The 25,831-nt window shown below is 35.9% G+C and overlaps 3 protein-coding genes across 3 annotated transcripts; 2 read left to right on the top strand and 1 right to left on the bottom strand.

Annotated features, from left to right (window-relative positions):
* The first annotated feature begins 673 nt into the window (after positions 1-673).
* Positions 674-1,618, top strand: LOC124251980 (olfactory receptor 51I1-like). Its single transcript, XM_046685009.1, has one exon. It carries the CDS (start codon positions 674-676, stop codon positions 1,616-1,618), a length of 945 nt encoding a protein of 314 aa, XP_046540965.1.
* Positions 1,619-6,695: 5,077 nt separating this feature from the next.
* On the bottom strand, positions 6,696-7,649 carry LOC124251990 (olfactory receptor 51A4-like). Its single transcript, XM_046685019.1, has one exon. The coding sequence runs from the start codon at positions 7,647-7,649 to the stop codon at positions 6,696-6,698; it is 954 nt and encodes a 317-aa protein (XP_046540975.1).
* Positions 7,650-23,529: 15,880 nt separating this feature from the next.
* Positions 23,530-24,486, top strand: LOC124225373 (olfactory receptor 52Z1-like). The gene has a single exon (XM_046638011.1). The coding sequence runs from the start codon at positions 23,530-23,532 to the stop codon at positions 24,484-24,486; it is 957 nt and encodes a 318-aa protein (XP_046493967.1).
* Positions 24,487-25,831: the final 1,345 nt, after the last annotated feature.

Below are 25,831 nucleotides of genomic sequence, written 5' to 3'. Positions count from 1 at the left end.
TGATTCTCTCAGGACAATATGGTGAGATTATTGCATGAATACTTAACAGAGACATTGAAGACATCTAACTACGTGTGGAAAGTGAGTTGAGGTTTGGAAGTGTTAAGCTTGAGGTACCTGGAACTAATGTGAGAGAACTAGAAAGAAGATATATATTTAAAGGCAAAGAAAATTAAAAAAATAAATATAATCAATCCTGAGGAACAGAGAGTGAGAAAAATATAATACTAGTATTTATTGACACATGGAGAATAGCAAACCTTTTAAAAATATGTAGGGAATATCTATGAAAGTAAAAAAAGATCAAGAGGGGTAGTTTTATGGAAATAAAAGAAAGACAACTTTGCAAGGACAAAATAATTTAAAAGATTAAATGTTATTAAGGTCCAAAGAATTTAGTTACACCACTGAGCGATATTGTTATAATCTAATTATAATAGTAAGAAATTGCCTGATACCACCGCAACTTCAGAAGAGAGAACTTTCCTTTCCAGGCATAAAAATTATTAATGTCATTTTCCTTTCGGTAAGTCTATAATGCTCAGTCTTTAGCATTCATTGGGAGCATTTTGCCAAATCAGTAGAGTCTCCTGAATTTGATCTTTCATTTTCTCTTCCCTCTTAGGATCCATTTCTTGGAAAATGTTTTGAGTAGGGCTTCTCACAGTTTTCCATGTCTGAGTCCAACACCACAAAATTTCAGCCTTCTCTCTTCATTCTCACGGGCCTCCGAAAGCTGGTGGGTGCCCACCTGTGGCTGGGACCACTCCTGTGCCTGATGTACATCACTACAATCGTGGGAAATTGTACAGTGTTGTACTTGGTGAAGACTGAGCGTAGTCTACAGGAGCCCCAGTACCTTTTCTTGTCAATGCTAGCTGGAGCAGATATTGTCCTGTCTGTTTCTACACTTTTCTCTGTGCTCAAGGTCTTTATCCTTGGCCTCTATCACATTGCATTTGATGATTGCCTCATTCAACTCTTCTTCATCCATATGTTCTCTTCCACAGGCTCAGGAATCTTGTTAGCCATGGCCTTTGACCGCTTTGTGGCCATCAGTCACCCCTTGCAATACACCACCATACTCACCAACTCACGAGTCACCAAAATGGGGCTGGCAGCCCTGCTGAGAGGGGTAGCACTCATGACTCCATTGCCTATCCTGCTCAAGAGGCTACCTTTCTGCAAGGGCCAGACACTTTCCTATTCCTACTGCCTCCATCCAAATGTCATGAAGTTAGCTTGTGGCCAAGTCAAAATTAATATTTTCTATGGACTGGTTTTGGTTATCTTTTCTTTTGGGTTTGATTTTCTGTTAATAGCCATTTCTTATGCTCTGATATTCCAAGCAGTGGTAGGCATTGCTTCCAGAGAAGGCCAGAGGAAAGCACTCAACACCTGTTTGTCTCATATCTTTATTGTTCTAATTTATTATGGGCCTCTCCTGGCAATAACTGGCATGCATCGAATCAGCCACAGAAGCTCTCCATTAGCACATGCTGTCCTGGGAAATATATACCTCTTTATGCCCCCAATGCTTAACCCAATTGTATATAGCTTAAAGACCAAGCAGATCCGTTCTTCTCTGAGGAAATCTTTCAAGAAACAGAGAAGGTGAAGAATTAGGCAAGTTAATGGAGATTTAGGTAGGGGAAAAAATGAACTCCCAATTCTATAGTTATTTAATAATAGTTGACGTTTGTTGTCATTTTAGATGTAACATGTGGATATAGAGAAGGATAGGATGAAATGTTATAAATTATGGGTTTTATGAATAAAGATATAAATTATATATTTGTAATATATTATTTGTTCCCACTTTTTTTCTCAATGTGGTTTCAACCCTCTTGAGAACAAAATTGGGACAAATGAGAGGTCCTTGGGCAGAGAATTCATGATAATCCCATTGTTATATTCAGATCTAATATCTTCTATATTTCCAAATATAGTTTGTTATTCAGCAACTTTGCAAAGAGTCTAAGGAGTTCAACAAATCTCTCACCCCATTCTCTAACTTTCTAGTTTATTTCTCTTCTTTCTACTGTGTTTTATATAGTTTATTTTTTAATTATCTTTCTTCTTTCCTTCATTAAAATCTCCATGAGAACAAACATTTATATTTTCTAAACTAGTTTAACTCTGTCAAATTGCAGACTGCCTGAGTTACAGTAGTAAATTATTAAATTGTTTTTTATTTTATTATACTTTTTTATCCAAGAGTTGAGTCATATTCAAGAAAACTCTTCCCACTCCCTCCCAATATATGAAAATCCATATTTTGTAGAAAAGGATATTTACCCCAGTTTCCTATAGACTATACCATTTTTAGTTTATATATTACCTTTGATACAGTTATGGAGTACATTATATATAATCATTGAAAAATTTTCTACTCCTTTTTGATCTCCAGATAGGCTTGTGTACATACATCTGTTCTTTTGAAAGCAGTCCTCAAATTCATGAACTTCTGCTCCAAAAGCTGCTTTCTTCTAAGTTCCCTCTGTACATGAATTGGATCTTCTATGTTGGTATAGAGAAAAAAATAATCCTATAATCTCTATAGATTTCTCTTACATCTCCCCATTTTTAATCTTCACTAATTTTATTCACTTATATCTCCTGAATATGTATTAAGCGAGTTCATTTGTTTACATGTCTATAGGCCCTTCACTAATTCAAACTTTTATTATCTCCCTATTATCTACTACAGTAGCTGCATTTTCATCATGCAATGTTACCCCATGCCCCATCTATTATTTACACTGCTGTATAAACTTTGTAAAACAAATATGATCATGTTGAATCTTTATTTAGAATTTTTGTTGTTTTTGTTGTTGAGGAAGATTTGCCCTGAGCTAACATGCTAACATTCACTGCCAATCCTCCTTTTTTTTTTGTTTGAGGAAGATTACGTCTGAGCTAACATCTGTGCCAATCTTCCTCTATGTTTTTGTATGTGGGACACCTCCACACCGTGGCTGGTGAGTGGAGTACATCTGCACCCGAGGTTGGAACACATGAACCCGGGCCACCAAAAGAGAGCACACAGAACTCTACACTTGGCCACGGGGCTGGACCCATGTTTGATATGACAACTTTAATATAATGCACATGATATGAGAGACTCTCCATGATCTGACCTGTGTACTTTTCTTCCATGCCCGAGACTTACTAGACAATTTTCAGTACTCTGAATAGTGTGTGTTGGTTCTAAAATGTTTTTGACTTGCTACTTCCTGTACCTAATATGCACTTTTCATCTTTCATTGAGAAAATTTTTGCTCATTTTTAATAACTAGATTAATTATGATCTCTTATATTAAACCATCTGTAACATCCAAAATTTCAATGAATCCAACCTCTTCATTGGACCAATGATCCCTAAGCATATTTTTTTTATGACATCCTATCAGTCATCCAGCTTGGTCACTTTTGATTATTTTTTTCCTCTTTATTGCAGGCTATATTTTCACTCCTTGTAAGCCTGGAATTTGTTTATTGAATCCAAATTGTTGTAAATATGGCTACTATATATTTTAGTATTCCTCTAAATATTTGGGGGATTTGCTCTGAGATACAGTTGAGTTACTGGATAAATATACAGTCTAGGTTAGAGATTAAAAAGCTCTAACTAATGCAATAGCAGCAGCAATAAAGAAAGATTTGTACAGAAATGGAATGTGGAAGATGATAAAAAGCTCATTTAATGATGACTTTAAGGATGTGCAGTCTTCCTTATTCAAACAATTTCATTTTATGTATATTTATTAATGGTACAAAAGGGAACTGGATTCTTAAACAAAGACATGTATGCATAACTGATACACAGCATGAACACATGCAGCAAGAAGAAACAGTAAATCAATAAATTATGTTTTGGTCTCCGAATCATATGGATGGACTTGTGGGGTATTTCATTAGAAGAAACTATGGAAAAATGAAATAGAGAAAACCTAAGGTAAGAATCAGTAGATAGAATTCACATAAAAGAGCTCTATGTTGATGACAGGAAACATAGTTAAAGAAAGCATCTGCATAATACAAAAGAAAATTCTCAGCTTAAGTCCAGCATGTGGATGAAACTTTACGGCACATCTTCTCTGTTGAGCTGTCTGAAATCACCAAGTGCAGTTGGAAAAAAAAGGCATTTCATATTTGACTCATTAGTTACTCCCTAACAGTATTTAAAATAACAGAATGAAAAATATTGTTCTAAACATTTACAGTACTCATCCGTCTACTACTTTGCATACATTAATTTTGCCAAATAAAATTTATAGAAAATAAATATTAACAGTGAGGTCATGAAATGCAGTGGCCATACTGAATTTAAAGAATTCTCATTGGGAGTATTGTGTCATGGTGTGTGTTTGTGTGTGTGCGTGTGTGTGTGTGTGAGAGAGAAAGAGAGAACTTATGAAAAATAACAGAAAAAATAATAAACTGAAATCCTCTCCATTTCAAGGCAAGGACTTTAAAAAATGAGAACTCTACTGACTGCTGATTGCTGAATAATTTCAAAAAGGTGTATGTGATATTACTTCCTAACACATCATGAGTGTAACCTTGGCTATTATGAAATAGTTATTGTATTGCTGTAGTATGAGGCGAGACAGCATCAGCTTATCCTAAGCAGAGCATGTCAATGCCCTGGAAAAATATAGAAATGGCTAATAGAAGACTAAGTAACCTTAATTGATTAATATAATCAATATGTTAACATATCGATTAACATTACCTTGCCATTGTCCTTTGTCACCCTTCCTCAGAATATCTTCTTCTGTTGTACTTTACTTGCATTTCTTCCAAGCAAAATGTTCTGTCTCAGTGAATGATTCTTTTCATAGATAAATAGGAATTTATAGGAACAAGATAATTTTTCCCCTAGTGTTGGCTAATTGTGGTTTCATTCCTGTTTTCTAGAAGATGACTGTCAACCGGTTGGTCCCTACAGTCTTTGAATTTGACTTTTTCCAAGTGTTTCTTTAAAAAAGAAAACAAAATAAAAATATATGTACTCCACTTTGGCCTCTACTTATACTCTCATTTCACAATGTGCTAAAGATATGAATTTTGGCAATTTTCTTCTTAGACTTCAGCTTTTGCAGGCAGGAAATATGAAGTAGAGTTACGAGCATGACACTTAAAGATGTACAGATGTAAGTTTGTCTTAGTTCTACAACTAGCAGCTTTCTTGGGCACTGTATGTTTCATGCAGACATAGGTTGATAATCAAACTAGTATCTCTTTGAACATGACAAATGTTTGCTGGAATCAGTAAATTCATAATGCATTTAATGTTAGTGAACATGAGTAAAAATAAAATTTGCTTAAAATACCATAATTAAATAATAGGGTTCAATGACACCTATGTGTTTGCATATCTTTAAATCTCATATGGGGAAAAAAGTTGGATTTACCAGAATTATGTATTTTTTACATAATATGTGGTGATTTTTAATCCCGAGTCTAATCATTTTTGATTGGGGAGATACTGACAAATTACTTAGTATCTTTTAACTCTCTCTTTTCCTTTAAAATAGAGCTAATAAAATTCGTCTCTTTTGGTTTAAGACAGGCTATTTTTGGTAATGTAATGAAAGTTTGGACGTGGAGGCAGACATTAAACAACTCAATTTCCTTTCTCCTTTTAAGAATAAAGTATTTTAAAGATTCCCCTCACTTGCTTTATAGTTACATTTTAATGTGCAAAAATCACACTTTACACGTAGAACATATTACCAATGACATCTCTCAGTTCACATATTTATTAATTTACCCATTTATGAGTCAATATGCATTTATTGTGCACAATATGCAGATACTCCATAAGGTAATGAAGATGCAAAGGCAAAGACAACACACTTGGTCCCTGATTGTTTAGAAGGGAAGGATCATTAAACAGTAGTTACATTGGCAAGTAAGAGTTGTGATTGTCAAGTGTAATTATCTAGGCACATGACCATTTATTCATTTACTAAAGGAAACGATTGCAATTTATTGTGCTGCTGAATAAGGTATACACCAGAGATTGAAAATAAAGCAACACAGTGGCTTCTGACAATAATTCTCAGTCAATGGAGGAAGACAGCCATGAAGACGTAAGTAAAATTGTCCTGTGAGTATTATAATAAAATTATTTATGGAGTATATTGAGGGGAAAAGGAAAGTGCCAGTTCTACCAGAATGTTGGAAACATTCATAATAGAGGAAGTTGTGTTTAAGGTAGGTGTTGAAATTTGAAGCTAAGCAATTGGTAAAAGCTTGGAGTCACATGAAGGCAGGAATACATGTGTACAAATGTATTGAATCATCCAGTTCAAAGAGAAGTGGCATTCTATAGACAGAGTTGATGCTGGGGGGAAGGCAGGGATAAGAAAACAGAAAAGATTCTAAAATATGTTAGTAACTTGATCTTTATCCTGTAGCTAACTATAAGCCACTTAATTATTTAAACTTAAATATTTAAATACAAAAGAGATGAAAAAATTATTTCAGCAAGATCCCTCATTCAAGAGTGTGCATAATGAATTCGATCAAGACAAGAACCAAATGTCACCATCTTCTTGGCATATGAGAAGAAAATACCTGAACTATCACAAAATTATACCTTGAATTAATGACATATTCCCCAGAGGGAAATAGGTAAAAGGGGAAGAGAGAGTCAAGGTGTTTTTTCACTAAGCCACACTTGACTACTTGAGCAAGTTTCCCCTGCTCTTGAATACCTTGTGCACTGCAGACCTTATCTGTTTGGTTTTTAGGCTATAAACCAAGGGATTAAGGACTGGAGTTAACAAGAGGAAGAGATTGGCCATGGTGACATGGAGAAGAGGAGACGTGAATGTACCAAACCTATGAATTAGAGCCAGCACAATAAGGGGCACATAAAAGATGCAGACAGTGAAAATGTGGGAAGCACAAGTATTAAATGCCTTGAGCTGACCATCTTCTGAGGCAATACTCATCACAGTTTTCAAAATAAGGATGTACGAAATGACAATGAACATGGAGTCAACTCCAAAGGAGCAAAGAACAAGAGACAGCCCATAGATGAAGTTGACTCTGACAGGACCACAGGCCAGCTTCATAACATCAGGGTGATAGCAGTAACAATGTGATAGAATAACATCTTTGCAGAAGGACAATCTCTGAAGAAGGACTGGCAAGGGTACCATCAACACCACACCCCTAACCACAGCAGCAATCCCCATCCCAATAATCCGAGGAGGGGTTAAGACCACAGTGTAGAGCAGTGGGTTGCAAATAGCTACAAATCTGTCAAAGGCCATGGCCAACAGGATGGCTGACTCCATGGAGGAGAAGGTATGGATGAAGAACATCTGTGTTAGGCAAGAGTGGAACTCAATCTCTCTGTGATTCAGGAGGAAAACTTTGAGTACCGTAGGTAAAGTTGATAAAGACAGATCCAGATCTGTGCCTGCTAGCATAGACAGGAACATGTACTGAGGCTCATGAAGGCTGGAAGTGCTTTTAATAACAAAGAGGATAGTGCAGTTACCTAGGAAGGTGATTAGATACATGATGCACAGTGGAATAGAGATCCATATTTGTACAGCCTCCAGTCCAGGAATGCCTGTTAGAAAGAGAGTGGGTGGCTGGAACCAGCTGTGGTTTGTAAACCCCATAAGGATATTTCTTGGGAACAAGTCCAGATCAGCTTCTAAATGTTCCTATTGGAAGACAAATAAAGATTTTAAGATAGGAGAATATAACGCATCTTACTCCTGGGGGGCAGCCCCAATCCTAGGCATCTTTACATCAAGGAATTGATCCTTATAATGTTTCCAGATTTATCTGAATAACAATCTGGAGTTAGGGCAATGGATTACTGCTATTAAAATGGAAGAGTTACTAGAATTCTTTTGGCCTAGAACATTCCAATCATTGATCAAGTAACATGAAAATTAAGCACATAATTTTATTTTTTATCCCAATGTTTAGAAAAATTTCATTCTCAGAACTCTTTATATTTCATAATTTTTCACCTACTTTTATTTTTAGTGACCTTAGCAGAAACTCTGAAAGAAGTTCCTGCACTTTCCCTGTGTCAACACCACACCTAGAAATATTCAGGCATCTGGAAACCGGGCATGTTCCCTGTTATTTACACCTGCAGAAATAAAGCATAAGATATTTCAATAACTCACATAAACCCCATGTCATTTAAAAAATACTTCATATGATACTGTCCCTTTTAAAATTAATTTCTATGTTGTTTGATTTTTTCTTTTTAAATATGTTTATTTTTCAAAATATGACTGATAAAATCACTAAAGTAGGTATTGTCATTACATCTTAGCTGATGCTATGATAGTATCAAACATTAATAAATAATTTCTTTAATAAAATTTTAAATATCTCTATTTCAAAACACAAATATATTAGGAAATAATGCATATGAATATATCAGTAAATATCTTACAAATAGCATATTTGGAGGAAATGGTGTTAGTGCTTATGTCATTATGCTACAAAGAAAGGTAGGAGGAGATTGTATATGACTGATTGAATACAATTAGATCCAAGTGTTTTGTTTAAAGTTGAAGCAAAAACAAAATAGCGATGTAACTACATTTGGATATGTGGGATGGGGGAGGAGGGGTGGGAATAGAACCAAGCTAAACCCTTATCTGGAAGAGTATGAAGTCAAAACTATGGAATCTTTTGTAAAATCATATTATTTAAAAGTGTGACCCCAAATAAAAACACCAGAAGAAAAACAGAAACTAATGAAGGATTCCTTCTCAAGAAAAAGAATAGAGACAGGGAGGATTGGAATAAAATATATATATTTTTTCCCTCAGCCAGAATTAGAACTACTGTGCTGTTTTAAAACCATGTAAATGTAAATAAACAAATTCATCTTTTTATAGATGCAAATATATCTTTGAAAAGCAGATTCTAGATGAATCACAATGTATACATTTTCATCCATTGATGTATAGACTTACGCTTGTTCATTTGCATTCACACGCACTTGACAATGAAAGGCTACTGTATCTTACTACATTCTTTCATAGTATGCCTAGTAAAGAGTGTTCTACCAAGCATGTCTTTTTATCTGAGGGACTGAGTCAGTTCCTTATGGCTGACTTCTTAGGGACTTAGAATACTAAGTTCTATATAATTTTTTCAGATGTACATGTGGAGTATCAGAGACACTCATGTTGATAAAAACAAAAAGAAGAAAATTGTGGTTCACAATAGCTTGGGGCATGCAAACACACTACAGATAGAGCCCACACTCACAGTCACTCAACACACTGTATTCTACGACACTAAGATGTGAGACTTTCTTATAAACGTAAAATTCATGAGGAACACATTGAGTGTTGTCCACAACACATCATTGCACTTCATTTAAACATACACAAATTCATATACTACAGGTTCATATAAACACATATAATCAGCTTTCTTCCTTTTGCTTTAATTATCTTCCATAATGTCTTAGAATTCACTCTGCTCTCCTTTATGTGCATCTTTCCCTTCTATTTTTGGCACTGACTCAATCAGTACTGGATTTCCTTTTATCTGTGGTGTATTACCCATCCTAGCCAGAAAGATATTTCACACACTAATCCTGGACATCAAAAAGAAATTTAATTTCTCCTAGTATGTGTGTCCCACTGTCAACCCCTTAAAATATCCTTTGAAGAGATATAATTTCTCCAGTCTTCCCCCAGAGACCAAAACAAAATATTGGTCTCTGACATATGTGCTATGAACCCCCATCAGTTAACCTTGAACTTCATAACACTCTTCTTGGTTCCCCAAATAGGTGTCTGCACTCTCATCTTTTACCAACTCTCCTTTTTGTTCCCTTTCTAAGGACACTGAACTTTCATGGCTGTCATTCTTAATCTATGGAAAACTTCAGTTAAGCAGCTCTTAAAGATGATACTGCATCTCTGTTCTTTTAAAGAAAATAAATTCAACAGTCATTTTTATGTGTTCTGCCATTTTCTCACCGTGAAACCAGCAATGTTCAGTACAGAGTGACAAAGGAGTTCAGCAGTACAGTTCTCTTTTAGTCTCACTCTCCGTGTCATAGGCAGAGAATGGGGGATTTCTTATGAGATGTTAGAAACCTGTCATAGAGGTATCTGCCTGGCACCAGAGTTATTTATTGCAACAAGTAGGGAATCTTAGACAGAGGGTGCCAGAGGGAGATTTTCAAAATATTCTCATGAGATAGTGGTTTCAATGTCTTACACATTCCATGTCACAAAAACAAATTACTTGGAAGCAAAGCCATGTCAAACTTGCTTTTCTCAATACTCCAGAGTACTTATAATTAATCACACATTCAACCATGAAACCAGTTGTATCTCTACTGTTCACCACAAACACTAGATAAGCTCTTCTTTAGAAGTGATTTTTCCTGATGAGTGAGCCTTAAGTATCCAGACTTAGTTTGGATCATTTTTTAGGCAAATCATTTTGAAATGTAATTCTCTACTTTCTTTTGAGAATTTGAGAAACTATTTCTTTCATTACCATTGTTATGACTGTCCATTATTATATTGTTTCACAACATTTTAATGCTGTAGTTTTTTGAGAGATACAAGATCATTTACATTAGTCTGAGTTAGTATGGCCTTATTTTAATTTTAGTTTTATCTTCCTTTTCTTCCTATAAAGCTATTAGTTGTGAGTCATTTCCTTTCCTTTTAAGGTTTTGTCTTTTCTGTGGCTGTAACTTTTTTCTGTCCTTTCAAAATTTTAATCTTTATTTCATACTTTATCCCAAATGCCTAGGATGATACCTAATATACAGAAGGCATTCAGCATATACTTGATCAATGGTGACGAGGATTTCCACATTGGGCCTAAATGGAGTAAGAGGGATTGAATTCAGCTTTCAATCTAACACAGCCAAAGTAATTAGACAAATGTATGAAACAACAGTTTTAAAGACAATAAATATCTGGCAAGAAGAGCTGAATGCCTGAGAGAGAGGGAAACATACAAATTAAATCTCACAATTGCCCCAGATCACTGCTTTGAGAGTTTCCAGGCCACGGTAAAGGGAGCAGAAACCTAGACAGAGCCTGTGAACTCCCTGAGTTGAGGAACCATTGCTGAGGACCCAAGGAGACCAAAGAAGTTAGAATTCATGAGACAGAGTACTGGAGAAAAAAGAACTACACCAAGAGAGAACCTTGGAAATCTACAGAGGGCTCCCTAAAATATTCATCAGAGTACTGAATGCTGTATGTGTGTAAAGAAACTGAGGCCAAAGAAACCACTGTCCAAAAGAATGAGAGGAAACAGGCTCAGCGTTCACACATGAACTGAACAAGTGCCTGTTCCAAGAAAGACTGGAGTAACTTGTAGTTCACAGGATATTGAGTAGAGTATTTAGAAAAAATAAGGTCTCAGTAGTGGGGAGTAATTAGTAATTAGACCTAGGGTAAATGGTCTCTAGTCATACCTAATAATTTTTTAAATGAAGACCTTAAGGATCAAACTATTTCTAGGTAATTTATATATAATATCAGAACAAATCTTAAGAATATTAACAGGTATATAAATATTTGTATTAAGGAATAAGTTACAGTAAATATAAATTACATTCATTCTCAACAAGGTAAAATTCATATTGTCTACCATCAAATCAAAACTATGCATGCAAAGAAGCAGGAAAATATGATCCAAATGAAGAGAAAAATTAATCAATAGAAACTGACCAAGAACTGACTTAGATTTTAGAAATAGCAGACACAGATATTAAAACAGTTGTTATCACTGTATCTCACATGTGAAAAAAATTAAATAGAGACATGGAAGTAGTGTTTAGTCTGAAGTATAGATATGAGGACAAATGGAGAGGTACATTTGATAACTATATTTGTATCATCTTTGGAAAGAGATTTTGATTGGATGTATAGACATGTGATTCATCATACATCAAGCACATTCAGAGTGAGAATAATATATCAAACAAAGAAAATTTTAAGAAAAAGCAGAAAGTGTTATCTTGTGTGAATATGTTTGTGTGTGATTATATCTATATCTGTGTCTATATCTAATCTGTATATGCATACATATAGTAAAGGAGACCATAAAGAAAGACAAAATTCAGAGTAGAGAGAGTAGTATGCCAACTTGAGGTGACTATGACACATTTACCAGAGATATACAAGAGATATCATTTCTTGATTTAAATTTTATCCACCATTAACACAGAAGCGGTAAATTGTAAATAGTTGAAATTACATTAGAGAAAAGGGGGTCACTCGAAGGAGTATTGTTAGTGATTGATGTTACAACAGAGAGAAATAACTACATTTAAGAGACATAGCAAAGAAGAAGATGCCTTAGAAATTGTTTTAAGAACAAGATTTCAGATTGTTTACAAAACAACAATATTTAGGGTAACTGAAAGAGATTTTAAAGGTGGGTTAGATTAAGAGGGAAAATAGAATAAGAAAATAATGCAAGACATCACATCAGATTTTATAATACAGAAAGCAATTTTAAGAAGAACATAATTCTAAAACAAAAGCAAGATATTTCTTGTAAAGAGAAATGAACATTTAAAAGTTTAACCAATACAAGAAATGAAATGGAAGAGATGGTCATAAGATACTATAACGAATCAGTATATCGTTGAAATAAATAAAATTTTTAAAAATTAAGAGATGAAAAGGTAAAAAACACACAAATGAAACATTGATTTTATAATGGATATTTTGTTTTTCCACCTGTAATAAAAAAATATGTAAATATATTTTCCATTACTATTTTATTCCATGTTTTATTATCAAGTAATACTATTATTTTTCCAATCACAATTTGAACCAGATTTGGCCAGGGAAAGCCCCTCAGACTGACTTGCCCATAGTTTTGCACATGCCCATCATTATTTGTGCACTCCCTTGCTTTTTTCACAAGATAATCTATGTACATCTTGTACTTTCCCTAAACTAGTCCAGGAATCAGCCATTTCTTTAGAAAGCTCTTGCTGTTTATAGACAAGATTAGAGTTTATAAGCTAAATCTGAGTGCTAAATGGGTCACTGCCATTGACGTGTAACTGTTCCCAGGCACTTTCAGTGAACAGAGCTAGGAAATACAGATAGATGATAGGTAGATAGGTAGAGAGATCTAGACAGACAGATAGATAGATAGATAGATGGAAGATAGATATTGATAAATGTAGAGATAGATAAGGTGATAGAAATAGATAAACATAAGTAGATAGATTGATAGATATAGATAGATAAATGATAAGTATATAATAGATACATATCCACACAAATGTACATCTCTATGACTTTCTATATCTATCTACTTATATTGAAAATCATGAGTGCACACAGATGAAACATTGTCTAATCCAATACCATAGGGTTCAATCTAATTTTCCCCACTTCATATTTGTGACTCATCTGTCAGTGAAACATACTGTACCCATTAGCTTTAATAACATTCCTTATCTGATCAATTTTCCTGCGTGTAACCCACCTAGCATTGCCAACGTCCTTTGTCTCCTTACTCAAGTTGGGCTTTAACCTTCAGCTTGGGGCTCCCCGCTAACCGTCTGGGTGACTCCTTACTCTACTTGGGTTGCAGCACTTCACGTCAGGCTGCTATCTTCCCATATGGGAACACCTCACCCAGTCTGCCACCTTATTTGGGACACCCTCTTGTGTGTACATCTTTTCCACTCTGCTCAGGCTCTGTCTCTCCTTACTAAACTTGCCCTCCACTGAGACTACATCTAGAATGGAACCCTCCATGCCAGGCTGTCACCCTCACCTGCACTCTCATGTGAACATCCTCTTCATGTTGCCTTGTTCCCACATTGCATGCTGGTATACTCCTTGCATGGACACCCATGTCACAACTATCAGGGTCCAAAACCCTGTTTTGGTCCATTGGTGATACAGACTTCCCAACCCCATACACATCAGCATAGTTACCAACATTGCTGTGCTTCAACCAATGGATTTAGGACTAAATCATTCAGGATGAGACAGAGAATAAAAGGAAGGAAAGGAAAGGGGACAAAAGCGGAAGAGGAAGGTGAAGAACCAATTTTGTTTACATTAAATGTAACATCATTAATTTTACTGTCCATTTTCCTATTAGATTGATTTTGATTTGAAGAATAACTGTATAAACTATGGCAATTAATGCATCATGTGTTAGATATGTGCTAATATATTCTGAGAATCATCTCCTTAAAATTAACATTTTTTCTATGTTGCCTTGAACCAAGCGTGAGCTCTCATATATCTTTAGAAATAAAAATCTATGTTGTTTTTGACCTAGAGCTCCTGGGCTTATATCCTGAATTGAAAGAGGTTTCCAGTAGTTATAAAACTAAACTCCTATACAGTCCACTGATTTTATAGTTAACTTCTAGGTTCAGAAATTTTATTAATATTGATAGTAAATATCAATTGATGATTTTTACATATCAAATGTTATTATAATATTTTGCATTTTTTTCTCATTTAATCCTCATGGAGTTTTTACTAGTATCATTACAGAAAAGAAATTTGAGGACTAGGTAGGTTATGTAAACTACTAATTGATGATGGTAAAGGAATATTAACCCAAGCAGTCTGGTTTCAGAACCAGTTTTTATAGCCTTTATATTCTGTCTTCTTAGATTTATTATGTCCTTATAACTGCATATAAGTCTCATTTTTGTTTAAAGCATAAATTAAAAATCTTAATTTATACAAACTGTTTAACAATTTGTCTTGTCAAACTGTTTAACAATTTAACAAGTTATTTGAGTCTAATACTAATTGTATCATAAACTAAATTCCTATATTGAATAGTATTAAACATGTCCAACTACATCTCAAATAATTACAAAGATCATTTTTTTCTTTCAAAATTTATCATACTGTTCTCAACTTGGTTGCTGTTGATGGCAGTATATGGGTATAAGTAGCAAGTGGAGGTTTTCGTGAAACAATGTCCTTTTTAAGGGTAAATCAACTCTCTTGAGTTAAAAAAGTCTGAGTTTATCTTACATGGTCTTACTATGAGTAGCTTCAATCAACTCAGAGTTGATCCCTATATTAAAACCCTTTCCAACTGAAAATTTTATTACACTGAAAGAAAAAAACAAAATAAAATATTGGCTTTACTGCTTGATGCTTCCTTGGATTATTAAATGCAACCACTGCTGATTTTTCTGTAGTTAGTGTATCTTGTCCAAGGATAGTAAAAAATCATTGGGGTCATTGACTCAGAGCTTTCTTTCTCCTTCATTACACCTTAATCCAGCTTCTCAACAGGCTCATCTCATCTCTGACAATATTCAATGCCAGCAGGGCAGGAGCCAAGCAGATTACATAATGTTTCTGGCCTTACCATACAGAATTATTCTGTTCAGGGAATTCCTGGTTTTCACTAGAGGGTAGTATATACACCATACCAATGGTCTTCATTGGGGCCACTCCTAAATATAAAAGTTGCTACAAAAGTACATTTTATTTGTGTGGAGCTTTGTTGGTATAAACAATTTGATTTAAAAAATGCAACACAGGAGCTGGCCCCAAGGTGCAGTGGTTAAGCTCAGCACACTCTGCTTCGGCAGCCTAGGTTTGCAGGTTTGGATCCCAGTCATGGACCTACAACAGTCATCAGCCATGTTGTGGTGGCAACTCACGTATAAAAAGTGGCGGAGGAGTGGCACAGATGTTAGCTCAAGGCTAATCTTTCTCGAGCGAAAAAAGAGGAAGAGTGACAACAGTTGTTAATGTTACCGAACCTGAAGTGAGTTCACTCACCCGTTGCGCAACAAGCCAATCTCTGACACTGGGGGTGGTGCAAGAAAGTAGGAATTTTATTTTTGCACAGAGCTGAGCAAGGAGAGAGGGCAGCTAACGCTGAAATCCCAAACTCCCCGAAAAGCTAAAAGGAAGGGTTTTTATTTGGGGTTTTAGGTAGGGGAGGAGGAGCATATGGCCTTGCTGGTGGGAGCTTTCCTACCAGCCTGTCTTTGGCCTTGAGACACTTGCAGAGAGGAGGGAGCCCGTGACCTTGCTGGTCAGCAGCTTTCCCACCAGCCCATATCTCTTTGCAGGAGGAGATAGTCCAGGTGCTTGTCCTTGACAGTGTCTGTCTCCATGGAGGATAGTGGATTCTGGAGCCAGGAAGCCAGAGAGTAAGCAGGGAATGAGTGTTTTGTTTTTAACCCCATATATGCTGGTTTTAATGTGGAGAAACTGATATCAGGGTCGATATCATTAGCTCAAGATTAATCTCCTTCAGCAAAAAAAAAAAAAAAGAAAAAAGAAGCAATAAAAATCCCTGGGCCCACCTGAGGTATAGTTATTTATCAGTGAAGACTTAGAATAATGGGTAAAGAAAAAAGTAATTATATATTGTTTATTGTCCACATCAATACATATGAAGATTCGTCATAGTGCTTAAGCTTTATCTCTTTCTGTCCAGCTCCAAGAACTCTCTCTTTGTGTGGTTACTATCACATGCACTCTTTGCTAAATTCACATCTTCCACCAGAAGAAAAAGGAAAGGTAACAAAACAATTACAACTTGTAATGCCATGGCTCTTAAAGAACCTCTTTGTATTGAGAAACTGTAGGTCTCGCTGCCTTTTCAGTTCCCTGAAACCACTATTTAATGTTGGTTACGTCATCAGTCATGACCCTGAATCATCCATTGTGTTACTATGATAGACTGGATTCCTGAGGGCAAACATCATGTGGCCGTGAGAAAGAACCAGAGTCAAAGTTCTGGCACGCAGCAGAGACAAGCTCTGTTCCATTACAACTGAGTGACGCTATATAGTGTTCTATGTCTGTATCTGTATTTATATCTATGTCAATACGTATAGAAAGATACATAGATAGATCCATTTTCATACTTCTTTATCCCACTCCTTCCAAATTGAGGTCCATTCTCTTAATTTCACAGTTGTGGATGAGGTGGGTGCATAATGGAGTGGTGGATCTTTGCGATCTAGTGTAAGTATAATCCACACAGTCCTATACTCTCTGCGTGGCATTTCACATACAAAAAACAATAAATTACACTGAGCACTTTTTGGCTTCACATGAATGGTTTTATGATTCTGCTGGAGAAGCACTTCTTTTTGTACCTGATCACTCAATTTTTATTAACAGAGTGTTGTCTAAGAAGAGCATGCAAATGGGCAACAGGGAATCTGCATTCAATTTTCAGCTTAATCATTTACTATAAGTGCAGGTGAACAAAGTGACTCAACTTTCTAGACCTCAATGTCCTCATCGAGCCAATGGGAATGTAATAATACCAGGAATCTTTGTGGATTTAAAAGAAATGATACATTGGAAAACATGTTTTAAACTTGAAAAGTACTATGGCAATGGTAGTTGATATTAAAGGATATTTTTTTCCCACATATGTACTTCCCTTCCTGTACTAGGCAAGGAGCAGGGATTCAAGGTTGTATATTCCTTTATATACTTATATTTTGACTCAGATTTGACACAGAAAAAAGGGTTTTAGAAATATTTGATGATAAATTGCTCATCTTTCCCCCTCTATGGATTTTGTGCATTTTTCTGGAGGAAGTAGATTCCTAAGGAGCATGCTTCCTCCTGCTCTGACAATCAAATACTCATGAAAATGCATATATTTGATAAGTGCAGATCTCAATTACATCTCATATTCCTATAATTTGTTTGTATCTGTCAGAGTATTCTCAGTGTGGGTTGCCACTGATAATTTCCCAGGATTGCCTAAGAATTATGCTCTTCCCACAAGCCTATTTACCAATTCACTGGGTCTTTCCTGGCCTTGCTAAAAGGATCAAGGGCTCAGAAGACCACAGACACTTGCAGGAATCGTCAATTTTCCTGAGTCTTAGGGCTCCTGGGATAGAGAAAGCTATAGAACCAACCTCTGAGCCAGAGTTGGAACTAAGACAAAGGAGAAACAGCCTATCTTGCAGGGCCTCAGAGAGTCTAGAGTAGCAGAATAGAGGAGGTGACATGCACCTGATATTCCATATGGGACAGTAGGTGACTGCTGGGTTTACATGTGTGTCTCAGGTTTCACATTAGATGCATTCCTGGTATGGAGGAAAGGACCTGTGACTTTCCTCCTGTCATCTATGCCCATGCTGTAGCACCTGACCAGGGCTATGGCTTAAGCAGATCAAAGACTGAGGGTGGAGGCATGTCCTTTCTTGTGAAAGGATATTTGTTACCTTACTGATCGGAACGTCTGGTTACCTGGCCAGACCATGCTCTTTTGAGCCAGTGAAGGGTTCATTGAAGATTGGTTTATGGCTCTCGAAACAGCCAATATCTGTGAGGAAGAATTATTTCACAATGTAAAATTTGAAATAATTCCAAAGTGGGGCTCAGCAGAAGAAAAACACCTGGGGTTTTGTTGCCCCAACTATAGTCATTCCCAGGTAAGAAGTCCTATAGGCTAGAGAGATCACTGAGTATTTTTAGGTTCTACCTCACAGTCTTTTGTGTGGTTTTCTTTCTCTACTTTCAGTTTGCTAGTTAAAACTCTTTTGGGGACAGTTTAGGGCAGAAGGGGTTTACCTCATTTCATCCAAAACAGAAAAGGAGTTAAGACACAGACATGCATAGTGGGTGTAAAAGCCAGTTTCACGGAACAGCAAGAACTGGAATATGGGGAGGTGTGATGGCATGTTTTACTTATTGTTTTTTTTTTTTATTTTGGGGGAGATATTTATCTACCTCTTTTGGGCAGGGTGGAGTTATGGTAGTAAAGAAAATGAAACAATAAAATACGACATAAATCGGAATCCAAGATTATGAGAAAGAGAGATACAATTGGCTGGGAAGAAAGAGCAAAAAAATTCAAAGGCGAACATTTAATGAAACTTCCTTCTTGGTAAGTAACAAATCCATGAGTCCTGTCAGACTGCATGTGTCTGACAAAGTTCTGGGTATCTCTAAGAAGAGGTTTTTGGATTTTCAAATCAGTTGGCTCACTCCTGATGGCCTCTCCTTCTGCCATGGTTTGTGGATACATTCCCGCAGCTGTAATGAGATGTTGTTTGGAGTGGGATAAGTAGTGACTATTTGGGATAAAAAGAAATGATCTGATGTATAACAGAAGATATTGAGGTTCTGGATGATTCTTTGAATAGGACTGAATGGCTGAAGGTGACAAAGGAAACCCAGACCATGGACTATGAGGACCATGCCATTTCTGCTAATCTTATAAACTGCAGTTGAGTTGATATCAAATCTGCTTTCCCAAGTCAGTTCATTTCTGTGTCTTTATGGGTTTTATTTTAATATATTAATGTGTATTCATTTAAAATATACAATCCTCAGTGTCTCTGAAAGGAAAGTGAGTAGAGTGGGCACAAGAGAAGAAGATGTGAATGGGGAAGCTCAACCACAGACATAGAGTCAGGGAAGAAAAAGGTTGGAAGGGCTAAGGACAGACTCTCTTACTTGACAGGCATCAGATAAAGAGGGAAAAATTCCCTCCCTGACCAAGCCCGCTCTTTGTCTTTTGGTTCTTGAAGTCTCATCGATCTTTGGGAACCACTTGCCCATCCATTCAGTGTTTCCTTTAACTGCAGGACAACAATGCTCTTCCTGTGATTAGATCCCTTCTCTCTTTCTTTTTGACTATTCTTTGATCCTGGAAAATTAGACTTTCCTAATGAAAAATCAGTTGACCCTCTGGTCATCTGCAGCCTGTCCTTATGCAAGGGTACCCTTAGCTCTACCATAAAATCCATCTATCTGCTTACTTCAATAGCCCTCACTACTGTTAGACAATTGTTTATTAATCTTACTTTCTGCTCTACACACATTTTCCTCAATGATATCTCTTCTAGAGATCTCCTTTTTTTTCACATGAGCTTTGGTGCTGACTCTAACAAACATTGCCTTTTCTTTTACTATAATGATCTGGATCAAATGCGAGTCTCTTGAAAATCTTCCATATACCCCATAGTATTTTTCTGGCTATTTTTTGCCTCAAGGGAAGAAGCAGAGCACCTATATATAATAACTTGACTGAACTGTCTTTTGTCTTGCTGAGAGCTTAACTCCAAAAATTATTCACTTTCTTGCTTCAAATTCTTCTTCACTACCAAACTTCTCTGACCTAAGCCAACATGTTCATCTCTTTTGTTCAAAAGAAAACATCCTAGTACCTTTTGATCTTTCTAGTTATTGTTTTTCTTTTTCCTTCAGTGCCACTCTTCTCAAGAATTGCTTACCACTGTTGTTTTCAGCTGTTACACATCTAACATCTTGCAATCTGTGATCACTAACTCCCTGAAATTGTACTAGATACTAGTGAAAGTCTAATATTTTTCAATAGACACTAGTGAAAGTCTAATATTTTTATTTCACATCTTATTCTCAGCACGAGAGTTGGGAAGTGTCACTGAATAATAGCAACAACTACAAAAGCACTGGAAATTAGAAGAAAAAGAATAGAGCTTGAAAAAAATACTCAGAACTGTGAAAATGTAGTAGGAAGACAAGAATATAATGTGATCAAGGAAACCAAAAGAGAATAAAGTTTGAAGAAAGGATTGCTTCTTGTGTGGCAAATGAAGCAGTGTGTTAAAAGCATTGGGTTTTGGAGCAAGGTGAGCTGAGTTTGAATCTCTGCTTCGTTAGATACTGTGTGACCTTGGACAAGTTAGTCAACCTACTCATGCCATAGTTTCCTAATGTGTGAAATGGATAACATACTAGTAGCCATTTTGTTGGGTTATTAGTGCAAGTAAATGGTATTTAGTGAGAATTAAATTATGTAAAGTGGTTAACAAAGGATATAGCTCATGGTAAATGCTCAAAAAATGGAGTTTAACAATCTAAATAATATGGGGACTAAAATGTGTCCTTTGGATTAACAAGCCCAGGCGATTGGAAGGCTGTCACTGTGATCAAATAGGATATGTGTTGCAGATGCAGCTAAGGAAAAGATTTAATACCCAGAACTCTTCTTTTCTTCATTCTTTCTTTTTTGAGTCCTATAGATAGACTTACGGTAGAACTAAAATGTACAACCTGATATATATATTTTCTTTGCCTTTTCTTTGCTTTGAGCACCAGATCTATGATTGAATTTTAGATTTTTGTATCTAGAAGAGAGCATAGCTATGTACTAGTTCCATTACAACCTACGTGGGCAGAGTTCAGAGTGCTGAAATGTCTCTACCAAGTTCCTAGTTGCTTGGGGGTATAGCTGAGGCTACAGTGCGGATCGTGCCTCATAGTTAGTTCAGTTTTATTTCCAGTGTATTATGCAGATTTGAGAATCTGGCAAATTTATTTCCTTAGCAGTTCCATAGATGTGATATTAATAGTTTCAAAACAATTGCATTAACTTTCTCTGAATCCTGTATCTCCTACTCTATTCCTTATATTGGTTAGTGATGTCACTATTTTTTATTGCCTTTCATGTATCCCTCATCTACCCTATCAGTTGGAGTTCTCCATTTTGTTTAATTTTTTAAACACATTTCTTTTCTATCCCCTATTTCCCCTCTTAAGGCCATATCCCTGGTCTGCCTTGGTCTGCTATAAAAGCTCCTTAGAGCAACTCTAGGAAGTTGTCTTCCTCCTCTTCAATCCATCGTGGTGCCTTTTAAACCATATTTACCCAAAAAAATGTATTATACTACATGCTGAAGGTAAACTCATGACCATCGTGGAAGTTAAGACATATTGGTGGAGAATAATACAAAATATGTAACTAGGCATTATATAGGTGTGTCATTGGGGAATAAGGAATGAAAAATAAGCATACTGCCCATCAGCAGAAACTTCTCTGAAAAGATAAATCTTAAATTTTCATCATATTATGCTCCCTTCAAACTTTGGTAAATATTAGAGACCCAATAAATATTGTTGAATAATAAATTTATTCTTAGTATAGAAAACTAAACCCAAAGCCTTAAGCTTGAGACATCTCTTGCTAATCCTCATTTTTTTTTTCTTTTTTTTTTTTTGCTTATAGAAGATTAACCCTGAGCTAACATCCTTACCAATCTTCCTCCACTTTACACATGGGTTGCTGCCCAGCACGGCTGATGAGTGGTGTGGATCTGTGCCTGGGATCCAAACCTGTGAACCCAGGCCACGAAGCAGAATGCACTGAACTCAACCACTACACCACATGGCCAGCCCCTTAGCTTGACTTTTAAATCTCTGAATCTTCAAGGTAAAATCTGCTTGTCTGATTGTATTTCTCATGTCTCTAAGCCCTCACTATGCTAAATGACTTGATTTTTATTTTAGCTTTTTACTTGTCTTGCATATTTTTTCCAAAATTAACCTCTTGAAAGGCTAAAGTTTTTTGACAAACACATCTAATGACAACAACTCTGTGAATCCTTGCACCACCCCCTAGTTAAAAGTAATGTCTCTTCTGTGCTATACATATATGATTGGATATCTTGCATCATTCTTATCCTGATCTGATTTGAGGGGTGGTTGTTTGTGTCCACATTTCATGATTCTCACAAGTTTAGGAGATCCTTGAAATAGAGGATATTTTTGGTTTATATATGATTCCTTCTTTAGTAGAGTACTATACACAGAGTGACCTTAAAAAAAAAAATGTTCATTAACTTATCTAATTCTTGCATGCATTTTGCAACTCAGTTGTTGTTTCTGTTGTTATTTTGTTACCTATGAGTTCCTTTTTCTTTTCTCCAGTCATAATATTCAAGTTCAAGCAAAAAAGAAAAAAAAAAAGAAAAGAAGGAAAAAAAACATTTGAACACAAGCTGGAATAATAAATCAGAGGGAAAAGCAGTGTAGGCAAGGGAGAATGGAAGGAGGAATGTGTGTGGAAGATGAGAGGACACTGCTGGGTTAGAATGATGTTATATGAGTGTTCTCTTGGCATAGTATTGGTTTAACTGAAACACATGCATATTGAAACAATGCAAAGGGACGATGTGGCTCCAAAATGCACAATATTAAGTGACTACAGCACTGTGTAAAGCAAGGACTGTCTAGACTTTTATTTCTCTTTCTCTACAAGTTATTTTCATTCAATGACGAAAGGCTTCATATTAAATTACAAGAAAAATGATTGTCACTAAGAGCACACTAGTATTCTGAACACTTTATTTCTTGAGCTTCAGGAAAGAGAGTGTGAATAATCACTGGATACCAGTCAGACAAGGAGAAAAACTATGACGTGCAAGAGCTTACATGAGACATTCGTGTATGATGCTAAGTCAATAAGTATATTGTATTGACCAAAGTGCCTAAACCAAACTATAAACCCATTAAATGTTTATTATCATTATTGCTATAACTGTTATCACTACCAGTAGTATTAGCTGTATAAAATCATGATAACATTCACGTCAATGAAGCCTGTCTGGCTTATCATTCTTGAATTATTACTGATTACCAATCCTTTCTTAAGGCAGTAACTTTATTGCAATGCCAAGATTCGTACTCAACCTAATAAAATAACCCTGATTCCTCATTCTTCTCTCTCTCTTTTTTTTTCCATTCCAGGATCCAATATCAGAGGACAGAGTAAAAGATGACAAGCTCTTCAAACCATACCAATCTTAGAGACATCTGGTACACCATGATTGGGATCCCAGGTCTGGAAGATGCACACACATGGATCTCCATCCCCATCTGTTCCATGTACATAGTTGCTGTTGTAAGCAACACCCTGTTATTATTCCTAATCTTCACTGAGCGCAGTCTTCATGAACCCATGTACCTTTTCCTCTCCATGTTGGCCCTCGCAGATATTTTTCTCTCCACAGTCACCACACCAAAGATGCTAGCAATCTTCTGGTTCCAAGATGGAGGAATTTCTTTTGGTAGTTGTGTGTCCCAGATGTTTTTCCTCCACTTCATCTATGTGGCAGAGTCTGCCATATTGTTGGCCATGGCATTTGACCGCTATATAGCCATCTGTTATCCACTAAGATATACTACTGTTCTAACTCCTTCAGTCATTGGAAAAATAGGTGTTGCATCTGTGATTAGGAGTTTCTTCATCTGCTTCCCCTTGGTTTTTCTGGTTTATCGGCTTACTTACTGTGGGAAGAACATTATTCGTCACTCATATTGTGAACACATGGGCATTGCCAGGCTCGCCTGTGATAGTATCAAAGTCAACATCTACTATGGGGTGATTGGGCCCCTATTTTCCACATGCCTGGATGTGGTACTTATCATTATCTCCTATATCTTTATACTCTGTTCTGTGTTTAGAATTGCTTCCCAAGACGCCCGACTCAAGGCTTTGGGTACTTGTGGCTCCCACGTCTGTGTTATCTTACTGTTCTATACCCCAGCCTTTTTCTCATTCTTTGCTCACCGATTTGGGGGCCACAATATACCGCTCCACGTACATATCCTCCTTGCCAATCTTTATGTGGTGGTACCACCCTCTCTCAACCCCATCATTTATGGCGTTAAGACCAAGCAAATTCAGGAGAAGTTTCTCCAGGTCTTTTCTTTGAGCAGGAAATTTTGCTGATGTAGACTAATCAGCTTAGCTCTTCACTTTTCTGTATAACTCTCCACTAATGGGAGAGTACCTAAATTATCTTGCTCATCTTATATCACTCCAGCATTAGGAAAGGATGGTAGAAGTAAATTTTTCAGTAAATGAGACCATGTTAAAATTTACTCTTTTTGCTGATTTTTTTCAGGACAGTATCAGACCAAGGACGCCTTATATTCTGTATAATATTTAGCTGTGTTACAACAGGCTTACAGCATAATAATTCAATAATCAATTTTAATTTCATGTTAACACAGTAAAACAAGGAAAGTAAAGAATAGCCCAAATACACTAAAAAAGATGCAAAAACAGAATTTACCTTTATAATGGGCAAAAAATATTACATATTTTAAAAGGTTGTTGAAAAGATTTAATAAAATGACTTACATAAAGCTGTAAAAACAGTGCATAGTACACAATGAAAATCAAAGAATGCTGCCTCTTGTTATTTTTATTAGCAGTAGTCTAATCAGTCTGCATTCCGCAAACACTGGTTCTGCAGGACAGAGAAGGGAGGCTCTTTCTTTTATTATATTTCTTCTTTCTTACACATAATGTCAGACATTATGGAATATGAGGATTTTAGGTAATCTTGGGGCATCAAACCATTTTAATTTCTCAGGGTGGAGATAGGAGAGAGATTTAGCAGAGATAGAAATGTAAGGATTATTAGCATAAATGTTACTTAAAGCCATTAGAAAGGATCAAAAATCCATATCTGCTCCTTGGATGAATATAAAGTAGCATTTATCTTCTTGGTCCCTGTAGGATGGCACTATGGACTGCATTTTTTCACCATAGGGGCAATAATTATTCCTGTTTCTGGCAACAGTAAAAGGTATTCATCAGGGGATAAAAGTAACAATGGGATGTCAGAGAACATAGATAGTTAATCAAAACTAAATAATAATTAAATAATAAAGAAATTTTACATGTTCACTTGTACAAGTCCTCATGCAAAATCACAGACATGTATTTATATGGTCATAACATCGATGATGAAAGTGAAAACTAAAAACATTGTAAATGCACAGGATGAATGTATTACTATACATTCTAAAAATATTTAGTGTGGTTATTAAGAATAACTTATGACAAAAAGTTAATATGGAAATAAACAAAATATTTTAAAGAGAAACAACAGATTGTAGAATGATACATGTTAGATGATCTCAAATAAGTGGATGTACACACACACATATATTCATTTATAGAACCATATATACATGCATGTTTGCATAGCAATTCTGGAGGAATATACAGAACTTTGCGTAAATTTTTAAAATAAACATTTTAATTAAAAAAATTAAAATAAATA

Source organism: Equus quagga, chromosome 14 (genome assembly GCF_021613505.1).
Source record: "Equus quagga isolate Etosha38 chromosome 14, UCLA_HA_Equagga_1.0, whole genome shotgun sequence".
NCBI classification, from domain to species: domain Eukaryota; kingdom Metazoa; phylum Chordata; class Mammalia; order Perissodactyla; family Equidae; genus Equus; species Equus quagga.
This window is presented reverse-complemented; position numbering and strand designations above follow the sequence as displayed.